A 12,803-nucleotide genomic window follows, 5' to 3' on the forward strand; every position below is an offset into this window, starting at 1 on the left:
AATTAAATGCAGCCTTGGTGAGCATAAGAGAATTCTGTCGAAAACAAAAAACACTTATTTTAAGACTTATTTTACACTTAATTTTGTCACATATTTCTACTTAAATAAACAATTCATCAAAACAAAGAAGATCTATTTGTATTTTTACTTAAGTATTGTTGTCCTAACATTTAAAAAAATCTGTGAGGACTATATATTATATATATATATAAATAAATTAGATATATATAATATACACTGATATATATATATATATATATATATATATATATATATACTGTATATATATACTGTATATATATATTAATGTTTTCAACAGATTTATGCTCACCAAGGCTGCATTTATTTAATACAATACAGTAACAACAGTAATATGTGGAGTAATAATATAATTTAAAATCATTTTTCTGATTGGCAAAGCTGGCAAAGCTTAATTATTCCAGTCTATCATTACTTCCACAAAAAATATTAAGCAGCACTTTTAGAATGATTTCTGAAGGATCATGTGAGACTTGAGTAATGACTGCTGAAAATGCAGCTTTGGTTTCACTTTTCAATGGCCGTTTTCACGGTTTCAATTTTGAAATATATTAAAATACATAACTTTTATTTTAAATTGTAAAAACAAGAAAAAATCACAATATTACTGTGCTTTACTGTATTTTTGATCAAATAAATGAAGCCTCAGTGAGCCTAAGAGATTTATTTCAAAAAATTCCAATCCCAAGCTTATGAACAGTAACGTACACAAACGGCGGTTCAATAGTAAAGAAACTAAAGCACAGAGATAATGAGTGTCTTTCACACACCAGGCTTCAGAGCTCATCCATTGTCTTCTCAACTGTTGCTTCAGATGACCTTTTGTTTACTCAGCCTCTCCCTTTATCCTCTGTTAACTACAACAGCAGCCCTAACTTACATACCAGTAGTCTCCTGAGAGGACACTGTATATGTCCTTTCTCAACAGGAAGTTTGGTTGACCTGATAAAGATTATCATAGGTAATCATATGCTGCAGTTTTTTTCGATCTATGTTGGGATCTGAGCTTTTATATGTCTGTCTATATAGGCCTAATAGCAAGATAAAGAAACTAAATGGACTATACAATGTGAAAAGCTTTTTTTATCTGATTTGAACCTCTTTTAGTCATGTTTAGTTTTTTAAATAAAATATATTTTTTAACTTAACACATTTAACAACCCATTTTAGGTTACAATATGTGTATTTTAGGTATTATTATGTATTTTTATTAAAATATCAATTTACTTGAGAAGCAGAATTGTGTGGCAAATAGTGTTTTAAGAATTAACCTCACAGTTTTGTCTATTAATGCCTGTAATAAATGAAATATTGCTAACACTTTAGTTTGGGGACCAATTCTCACTAATAACTAGTTGCTTATTAGCTTGCATATTACTAGTATTGGCTGTTTATTAGTACTTATAAATCACATATTAATGACTTATTCTGCATGACCTTTTTCTACATCCCTTAATCCTACCCAATTTGTTAAATTAACAACTAAATAATAAGCAGTTAATTAGGAGTTCATTGAGGCAAAAGTCATAGTTAATGGTCCATGTGTTCCCCAAACTATTTTAGATTTGTATTAAAGATAGCTCTAGTGATAGATCATGAATCCACTGAAAGATTAGCATGACATTTATAAGGATCCACAGTGTAGAAGGGGCTAAAGAAAACACATTGAGCCCATTAATGGATAACCCAGCCTCCGGAGAAGATATGTTTTCAGAGAGCATTGCCCTGGTCAAGCTTCATTAGCGCTTCAAGCCCTTCCTGTCCCACAAGACTATGGCCACCCAGTGATCTTTAAACTTCTGTCTTCTCCGCAGACTCTGGAATCCAGTTGGTCAAGACTTTAAGCCTTCTAGTATCTTTTCACCCCAAAGCCTGCTATCAGGCAAAGACAGGACTCTTTCAGCCCTTATCACGGCTATACAGGTCAACTCTTTAGGGTCGGGTCAAACTTCTGACCTTTGGCGGCCTGAGGGTGTTTTTTCTTCTCTTTCGCGCATTGTTCTTGTGTTCAGACCCTCTTTTGTGTGTTTGAGTGTGTGTGCGCCTGTTTTCATAGCTCTGGCCGTAGCCTTGGGGGTTGGGTGACTTATTGATTGGCGACTCTGAGATTCAGCTGAAAACAGTGACTTTAGTCACAGTTCCTAAACTCTAGCGTAATATGCCAAAATACAAACAACTTTGATTTTGTTGGCTCGGCCACATGTTTTGCTGTCTGTGCCCTTGTAACCCAAACTTATGATCAAAGTAAAAGGTTAGTTTAACCCTCAGATGATGACCGGTAGCCTACATTTCACACTAATTCCACACAGTTAGCGTAATGTGGCCTTTGTGCCAGAGCTCTTGTTGGCTCACTAAGAGAAAGAGTCAAAGTTTACATCAAACCCTTTCCCTTTGAAAGTGTTTATAGTGGCCTGTTTAGTCTTGGGCTTACACAAGGATACCTGCATGCTCATTATAGTGTATGTAAGCTTGAAGAAAATGTAAAAAATACGCAGTTTTCTGGCTAAAGATGGGCTTTGAATCATTCATAGTCTTACAAAGATGTCAGAAATGACTGCTGTTCATTTAATGTAACTACTGTAAAACTTAAACCATTCAGTAATTTAATAGTTACACAATATTTGACTACTTAAACTGTCAAAAAACATTTTGACATTCATCTATCTATCTATCTATCTATCTATCTATCTATCTATCTATCTATCTATCTATCTATCTATCTATCTATCTATCTATCTATCCATCTATCTATCTGTCTGTCTATCTGTCTATCTATCTATCTATCTATCTATCTATTTATATATCCATCTAGCTATCTCTCTAGAAATGAGTGATTCATTACAACAATTTGAGATTGATAATTTTCTTATTTCTAGATAGATAGATAGATAGATAGATAGATAGATAGATAGATAGATAGATAGATAGATAGATAGATAGATAGATAGATAGATAGATAGATAGATAGATAGATAGATAGATTAGTACCATTAGGCTCAAATTGTTGTAATGAATTACCCATTTAAACTAATAACACAAGAGATACTCCAGTACACTGAGTGAACCCCAAAATTAAATATTTAATGTTTAAAGATTAGAAAAATACTCAGATAAGTTTAAAGGTCAGGGATTCAGCATACTATCAAGGCCACTGAGTGAAATTTGAGCAGTTGTGTAAAACAAAACAAAAAACTGGTTATTGCTGCCATAGTACTTGTTTGTGCAGTGTCACATTGACCTTGAGTGAGACACATAACCTTACCTGGAATCTGAGTTTAATAGATAATAATAATGTTGTTTGAGAGGCCATGATTCATGGTGCTCCGCTAAGTATCTACATTTTCAGTACAAAATTATAGTAGATCGCCACACTGTTGTTACACCATGTTACACCCAGATAACATTTGGCAGCTTTTCCAACCTCCATAACAGCGTTAGAAGCTTTCTAGACAGAACTCTGTGAAATTGCCAGCAGCAATCTTTCAGTAGACCCTGAGGGAAGCACAGTCAGCTGTGAGGATGTACTCGTGCTGTCATAATGCCAATGGCCTCACTCGCACAATGCCGTAAGGTCATTGAGCATCCAATGCACGGGTAAATTGAACACTTCCCAATTTGCTGAGAATCTTTCCAGTTTTCCTCTGTAGCCTCGCAAGGAAGAATGTCACTGAAGCCGCTGCCAAACATGGTTTTAATACTATATATACAGCCTGTGCCACATTTTGTTGAATTATTTTGTTGTGGTTTGTTTGGTATCTTAACAAAAACAGCAAATTCCAACCTAAAGTATTAAACATCTATGTGCAACTTATCCCTCTCTGTTTGTTGTACAGACATTAATGATGCCTCAAATCATGAGTAGAGTTGTGCTATTACTCAAAAAGTGATTAACAAACAATTTTGACTGGTGGATGATAAAGCAAAATCATGTAGTCTCACAGTACATTAATAGGAGGCGCAAGCCTTGAGAGACCAGCGGCCAGATTCATGAACATTTTAGAGAAATAAGCTCAAATAAATTATAAGTTCATAAGAATGTTCCTAAATCTTGAGAAACTCTTATGTTATGTTATGGTTATAATGTTATTCATGGTCTATATTTGATGTTTTTGTAGATTTGTTACTGAATTTCATGTTCTTTACAATGATTTTTAAGAATTTTTTTAGGAATTCTTTAGTGTTGTCTTTAGAACAATCTTAAGAAAAAAAGAAGATTTTTAATTTTTAAGAATGTAAAATATCGTCATCTATATGTCATACATATATATATATATATATATATATATATATATACAGGGTCCGAAATTAACTTTTTGGCTCACCTGCCACGGGGACTGGTAGATGAAAAAATCCACCAGCCAAGCATATTTTTTACCGGCCAAAATAATAAACAGCCTTTTTGTGTCACATATACATTCATTTCAGTACATTTAATTGAGATAAGTATTATGTTGAATGAATAAGAGTAAATAGAAGTCAAATCAGAGCAACAAATAGTGAGACATGGAAGATGTGAGCATGGAACTAGTGCTCATAACAGTACATTTGAAGGTTTTGTAAAACTATCAGATACTTTACCGAAAGTAAACATTTTTACTTAATTAATACTATCAGTTAAACAGATTAAAAGTAAAAAAAAAAATAATAATAATAATAAAAAAATAAAAAATAAAAATATATATTAATATATATATATATATATATATACACACACACACATTTAGCTTTTTTGTTTGTTTGCTGCATGGTTAAAAAAAACAGTATATAGCCTATATTTGTTAAATCATGGGGTGCGTCGACAAGCGCAACCACACGCGCCTAAATACATATTTCGCTGAGCAAGCACAATGAAGCAAGCGAAAAGAAGTAGCTACTGTGTTGGACCATTTCGACAGAAAGGGCGACGAAGTTACTTTCTAAATATGCTACGCGGTATTAAAATAGCAGTAGGCCTAGTGCAAGTACAATGCAATATCACTTGCGAAGCAAACATCCACAAGCAAATGAAAGGCGCTTTCCGAAGTTGGCCACTCTACCGAGACGTTATCTCTGTATTCCCGGGACATCTGTGCCATCGGAGACCCAGACTCACCTCACATCATGTAGAAATGTTACTTTTTTAAGTAAAAACTAGACAAGCTGTGGATTGAGGTAGGCCTGCTATTTTTATTTGATGGAAAAACGTAGTCTGATGTAAAAAAAGCAGTTTTTTCAAAGCTTCAAACTGATTCAGTGTTTTCTTTTTGTCATCTTAATTTGTTAATTATTTAAATTAAAAAAATATATTTAGTGTTGGTCTATTTTTGGTGTGAAGAAGGTTCACACACGCTTCTTGAGGCACACACACGCAAGGTCTTTCGCTTTCTGCAGTGCGCGCGCTACACGGTTTGGAGCAAAGTATGAGCGCGCTCTTTCTCGCTCGCTCTAGATTCCTGGAGATTTGAACTAATTTGCGGGCATCAGGCAGCCGCTATCAATATGCGGGAGACTCCCGGAACTTCCGCAAGACTTTGGATGTCTGGAACATTCACCCGCCAGTGTGGCGGATAGCCTTTTGAGATTTACTCGCCAAACGGAAAATCTACCCGCATTTGGCGCTTGGCGGGTGTTAGTTTCGGACCCTGTATGTATATATATATATATATATATATATATATATAAAATCTATGATATTCTAGGGCCAGATGCCAGATTCACAAAACATTCTTAAGAATAAAAATTTTCTTAACCGTTTTTTTTTTTTTTACTTGGCAACCAACCACCCAGAACACCCTAGCTATCTTGATAAATGGACATTTGTTTGTGGGTTTGTGTGAAGTGTTTCTGTTTTCTCATTCATGCTTCATAGGGTTTTCTCATACTGCATTGGGGAAGACTTCCTTTAAAGCCGCCTCATTGGTAATTTGGCAGTGCTCTAGTATCCGATTGCACACATCAGCCCCTGAATTGCTCTCTCAGTGGGAAAGGTACTCTAGCAGCTCTGCTCTGGCCTGCCATTAATCAAAGCCACTTCCAGTGGCCCACTCCAGAAACACAAGCGCTTGCCCTGTCTCAAACAGACAGCTCGACAATTTGTCTCCTCAGAGAAAGTCGACATTTTAATGCCTGCATTTTAATAGGAATGTATAACAGCGGCCTGTAGAGACAAATGGACCATCATCTTTACAGATTGTTTTTTCTCCTCTAACCTCGTCTGAACTGTTTTGTTCAGGGCAGGTGTACTTAAATCGACCAGAAGATGGAGTTTTTAACACTTTGTTCTTTAAAAGTTTGATTTCCATGTTTAACGTTGATTTAACATTGATCTAACTTCAGGATTATTTCATATTCTTTTGTTACTGTCTACATCTGCATATCAGTGTCAGATACTGGAGCACAAACTATTCTATTTGAATAATGCAGTGAGTTGTCATGATTTTACTTGTCTGTGTCTATTTGGATTTGCTTTGACAATGACTGGAATCAAGATGAGAAGTATTGATTTTCCTCTTATTGTTCCATATACAAGGTATTTCTCCACATCTCAGATCGGTATTGTTCAATCGTTCGTGTCTTTCAAGGGGACAGAACAAATGAGATTAATAGGGGTTTCTGAAAGGTGCTCTTTTGCTGAGCAATTAAATTGTTGGGCAGGTGTGACGGTACGATTAATAATAATAGCAACTCGCAATTAACTTTGTTTAGATGAAAAGGGTTGACTGAATGAATTCTGTCATTTTACTCTCCCTTACCAAACCACTTCTTTCTTCTGTTAAACACAAAATAAGATATTTAGAATTAAATATTTTAGAATTAAATTTAACTTTTTATATTAAAATATGTATATGTATCTTCTGTGTTCCACAGAAGAAAGAGAGTCTTTCAGGTTTGGAACGACATAATTTTTTATTTTATTTTTGGTAAACTGTTTCTTTAAGGACATCCAGCAGACTCAATCAGACACTTTTTCTAAACGATTTTCTCACAACATATGTTAAAGTAACTGCTCAATGAAAAGCATTAAGATAGGGCTGGGTGATAAACAATATCATATCGAGATCATGATCGTGATAATATTTGCGTTGATAACGATGATAAGCTTTGGATATGAGTTAAATGCCTCAACAGCCAGTCAGTGCATGTGATTTCTGCATGTCTTTGTGTGAATGAACAGCGCGGTTTCATCCGATACACAAACTCAAACACATGTGACTCTCACTGTGTTTTTAACGTCTGGCATGTCAATATATGAAGACATGAACAGATTAACGTCATCTCCAGAGTTGCTTTGAGAGTCACTTAACAAGCTTTTTACTGTTTCATCCGAGAAAAACTACCGTCAAATACACACTGAAACTGAAACTAAAAGATCTTCACAAAAAAACGTCAAAATAAAAGTTTGGTTTAACTTCAAGAAATTATGACAGAAATGTATCACAACTGCATACTAATATGTACTAAGTAATGATAACAATATTATTATTTCTAAGGAATATCATACAACCAAGATATTTTTCATCCATGCTTTGTTGTAAATTAATTGTTAGAATTCCATTTGATTACATTTTAAAAGCTTGATTAAATGGATAATTCACCCATAAATGAAAATTCTGTCAGTATTTACTCACCCTCATGTTGTTCCAGCCCCGTAAGACCTTTGTTCATCTTCGGAACACGAATTAAGATATTTTTGATGAAATCTGAGAGCTGGATCACTCCTCCATAGGCTTCTTCAGGGATTGAAACTTGCCAGCCCCGAAAAGTCATTAAAGACATCATTAAAATAGTCCAAGTGACTACTGTGGCTCAATCTTAAGTTTGTCAAATGACGAGAATACTTTTTGTGCGCAAAAACAAACAAAAATAACGACTTTATTTCAACTATTCATTTCCTTCTCTGTTGGCCTCGAGTCAGTTCACTAGTTTAACAGCGTATGATCTGTTGTTGTATGTCACACGCCTCACACATGACCAGCGTCGGCCAATAGTGAGCCAAGGTGTGACCTAGCTCTGCGCTATTACACTAGTTTAACTGACTCGAGGCCAACAGACAAGGAAATGAATAGTTGAAATAAAGTCGTTATTTTAGTTTTTTTTGCACACAAAAAGTATTCTCGTCGCTTGATAAACTTAAGATTGAGCCACTGTAGTCACTTGGACTATTTTAACGATGTCTTTAGCTTTTCGGGGCTGACAAGTGTCAATCCCTTAGAAGCCTATGGAGGAGTGATCCAGCTCTCAGATTTCTTCAAAAATATCTTAATTCGTGTTGCGAAGATGAACGAAGGTCTTACGGGGTTGGAACAACATGAGGGTGAGTAAATACTGACAGAATTTTCATTTATGGGTGAACTATCCCTTTAAATTGTTAAAGCTTATATACATTTTTATTAAATCATAAATCACAGAATCCCAAAACACAGAATTTAGGGAAAAAATAAAATGGATGTTATGGGCCCTAAATTAAATGGTAGCAAATCTGTGGAGTTTAATTGTGGAAAAAAAATATGTGAAAAGCTTGTCCTTCCCCATTAATAGTAAATTTATATTGTGATAAATATCAATATCTTATGAAATGATATGATATGATATGATATGATATGATATGATATGATATGAAAAACAAATATCATGATAATATTTTTGGCTATATCACCCAGCCCCCGTTTTCAAAATGTGAGCTGCTTTTAACTTGAAAACTCTTAAAATATTGTGTTCAATACTGTAGATTTTTTTTTTTTTTTAAAAAGGTGTTTTGATGGCTATGGTAGCAATGTTATAAACTGGAAAAAGAGAGAGATACTGTAACAGTTACTATTACTGTTGGCACACTAAAGCAAAGCATACTACCTAATAGCATAAACCCCATTAGAGAAGGTGTGTTCCTGTATACATCTCCTTAAAAACAGCATATCAGCTATATAAAGGTAGACAAAGAGAAAAATCTAACTAGTCAACCTCCATAAACAGCTAGTCATCCACTGTACTGTACGTCTGCATTGATTTGGGACTGTTAAAAACCGTTGGTTGTTCAATAATATGTCATTTTCAAGCCAAAAGGCAACATTCAGTACGATAACTCTAGTATTTTTCCAGCAAACACACAAATCTGTTGATAACGTCTGCTGGCTGCCGACAGCGGTGCTCAGCGTGTCCACTGCGGTTGAGTGGATATTGTTTATGGGATGCTGGGCTCTGTCAGGCGGTCTATTTCAGACCTTGTGTTGTGGCTGCAAAGGGGGACAACGCAGCAGATGCTACAGATTGTGAAATGCGGCTAACACGCATTCTGTCTGCGCCCTCAACCGAAGGGCACATGACCTGAGCAAACATCCTTGGTCAAATAAAATGACCGTACCTGAGGGTGTTGACTCTAGTCTTTGAATCTGAATAGAAAGCTAATTCGCTTCCATTACTCTGTGTGATCTTCAACAGAATGTCCTGGAATTAATATTTTAGCACGACCGGTCCTGGTGGTAGCAAGAGTTGACTTTAATAGCTTTTTTCAAGGTGAAATAATATGCCCCTGTTCATAATGAGCCCGTGCGTGTCTGGCAGCGCCCCGGTTGCGGAGCGGTGATAATTAAGGGCTCTATAGCAGGAATAAAGGTTACGTCTGCGGCGGGCTCGCTCAGCTGCTCGTTGATGCAGCGCACGCGCCGACGGTGCGTCTGTCTGTGTGTGTGTGTGTGTGTGTGTGGCTGGAATTCACATGAAAGGAGTCGGGCGAGAGAAGGGAACAGGAGTGGGCGGGGGACGAGTCGTTGATATGTACAGCGTGACTCAGTTAAACATACAGAACTGCTGGGGTATTTCAGAAGCATTTAATACGTTTCAATTAAAACAAATATTCAGAGCGAGCGGACAGATTAAATGGACAGTGTGCATGTTTAACTTAGGTTTGACGCATGGTTTTTGGCCTTATGGTTCACTCCCGGCCTGGCTACTTCATTGAAATGGAGTGTATATATTTGCTCAGGTTCTCTGTGTACCCTTTCTCTGAGGCATGTTTAATTTTTGATAAAACAAAGCCATAAATGTTTTCTCTCAAGCCACCAGGTCACAACATCTGAACTGTAAATATTTCACAGCTCTGCTGAAGCTAGTTCTGGTACGGATGTTCTTTTGTAGACAAGCTAGTTGTGTTTCTTGAACTCAAGTCTAGGTTTATTTTAAGCATCAGATGATGGCGTATGCTATTCAGTTCATTAATAGCTTTTGCTGTATTAGGCCTAATTGATTCAGACCTGCTTGATGAATATTTGGAGTGCCTGAAGTCTTTGAAGTATGTGCCCTAAACCTTTCACAGCACCCTGTTGAGAGTATCATCAAAATAAACTATGAGCCACAGACGCAGGCGTGTTTAGAATATCAAGCGTGGATTTTTGAAGCTGCGTTCCTAAATAAAAGTGCATTTTTAACTTTAAAGCAATAGTTCATTTCACTAAATACTTTTTTTGATTCCACTTCCACTGTTTTTGAGAATGTTCAAATTTCCTCTTGCAACATATCTCTCATTCAAGTAGGCACACATCATATGATGAAAGAATTACATTTTTGGCTGAACTCTTGTATATCCAATCCAAATGAGCAGTTATACTAGGGGTGTAACGATACCCTCTTGACACGATTCGATACATATCACAATACTGAACTCACAAAATGAAATGATTGCGATACTCCAAGACATATGGTAACAAAAATTGATTGCGATACTCCAAGACATATGTTAACAAAAAATGTGCTGTTGATTAAAATGCTATATTTGGGAAATGAATAGGCTTGGACTTGTTGCTGGTCAATGGTCAAAGTGTGTAGTTACTGTGTGTAGTTACACCTGTTTGATCTCTCAATATGTCTTGAATCCACAGGAAGTTGCACGGTGGAGTGAAGACTTTTGGCTGTGAGTTCTGTGGAAAGCAGTTCCTGGATAGTTTACGACTGAGGATGCACATGTTGTCTCATTCAGGTAACCTCACCCCACCCCCCACCTCGTAAACACCATGATCACGCGCAAATGTAGTCCCGATAAGGATGAAAACATGGGTTACAGTGTCATTGCACAAGTGATACGTGATCGGTGTTGTGCAACAAGTGTCAGCCCCCTGTTGCCCTGTGTTTGTCCACCATGTACAGCACACTTAACCTGCTCTAACAGATGGAACATTGCACTTCTACTAGTGACGCAGTGTTTGGTTATCCCCGTCTTCCCACTTCCCTTTCCAGTCTCATATGTGTCTCAACAGTTACATTTCAAGCCTGGCAGAGATCCAATCTGGGCACTTTGCCACATTATTAGTACAGTATGTACAGTGAATCTTGCCAGCTTGTTTTTTTTCCCTCATTGTTATGAGGAGGTGTTGGACAGAAACTCGCTTAAGGGAGGGGACGGATCCAGTTGTTTATACACATCCAAACCCTTAATTAAGCGATCATGTTGAAATGATGCTGTTACATGTTATGTAAGTCTGTGGTATTGTTTTGGACCGCTGTGTGCTATTAAGTTCGAACTTTTGCCGTCAGATTTTGTGTTATCAAAAGGGTCTGTTGCATAACCATAGACATAAAATAAACTAGACGCAGACTGCTAAATTAAGTTTCGTGCTGAAACTCTGTGTTGTGGCTTATGTTGTCCAGCTGTCATCCTGTTTTTTATTGTAGCTCCTTTTAAAGCTCCTTTTCCTTTCAGTCTTTGCTTTACAGAGTGTGTTATGTGGTGTACCGACATTGGTTTTTCATATAAAAATGTCTCTCGTGAAAATGCTGCTATTTAATACAACTTATTTTTGTTACAAAATGTAATTAAAAATTTAAACATTTGTTGTTAATTACAAATTATATTATCAGCATAACAATTTTAGTGATAATTTGACTCCATTTTATGTGATACCGGCTAATTTTAATCGTATGATTACAGTTTAGCAAATTAGATGAACACCAATATGCCAACATTAAAAGAACACTTATTAATAAAATATCAGCCAATAAATCAGCCTGGACAAGATATATGTCAACATTAAAAGAACACTTATTTAACACAATATTTACTCCAAAAAAAAAATCAAGCCAAGACGATATATATTGGCCTATTAATATTGGTTCAATGATTGATTTATAAATATCAGGAAGCGTTTTTGTCACCTTTATGATGGCAGAGAAGGGACATTTTTGGGGTAAAATGGAGCAATGACATTTAAACTAGTTGCAGGCAGGATTCAAACCTGCTTCTTCAAGCCAAAGCTCCGGGTTCAGTATCAGGAATCCTAGAACGTGATTGATGCTTATTGAATTCAGTAGTTGCCCAACCTAAATTGTGCTTTAGAGGGGAATGTCTTGTTTCAAGTGGAGAGGAAATACACTCAAACTGGCAGCAGAGTGTGTGTGTGTTTGTGGTTGTGTGTGTGTGTGTGTGTGTGTGTGTGTGTGTGTGTGTGTGTGTGTGTGTGTGTGTGTGTGTGTGTGTGTGTGTGTGTGTGTGTGTGTGTGTGTGTGTGTGTGTGTGTGTGTGTGTGTGTGTGTTTTTCCATCTGTCTGATTAAGTCTATAGCTGTCTCTCTGGAGGGTTTGTGAAGCCCACCTCACTTGACTTTCTCAGCTCACATTTTTGTTAAGACTCTGACAGTGCTCTTCTCCAAATTAACTGAAACATTCTCTGTCTGTCTCTTTTTTGTGTGTTTATGAAAGCGAGAGGAAAAGGTGTATTACCCCCCCCCTCCCCCCCCCATTCAACCCTCTTAATCTATTATGAATCAATAAACCCTGGCAACAATATTCAGTTACTCCCA

General features: G+C 36.5%; 1 protein-coding gene across 3 annotated transcripts in view; it reads left to right on the forward strand.

Annotated features, from left to right (window-relative positions):
• zbtb16b (zinc finger and BTB domain containing 16b) overlaps positions 1-12,803 on the forward strand; it is a 56,232-nt gene that overhangs the window by 6,981 nt on the left and 36,448 nt on the right. For all 3 annotated transcript variants that reach the window (XR_013195975.1, XM_077208705.1, XM_077208704.1), the window contains exon 3: positions 10,890-10,987. Coding sequence is in view for 2 of the 3 variants with exons in the window: in XM_077208705.1 (XP_077064820.1) it covers positions 10,890-10,987 (98 nt within the window). In the remaining variant the exon portion in view is untranslated. The remainder of the gene's footprint in view (positions 1-10,889; positions 10,988-12,803) is intronic.

Source organism: Siphateles boraxobius, unplaced genomic scaffold, assembly GCF_051911475.1.
Source record: "Siphateles boraxobius isolate OS27281-9 unplaced genomic scaffold, OSU_SipBor_1 6, whole genome shotgun sequence".
NCBI lineage: Eukaryota > Metazoa > Chordata > Actinopteri > Cypriniformes > Leuciscidae > Siphateles > Siphateles boraxobius.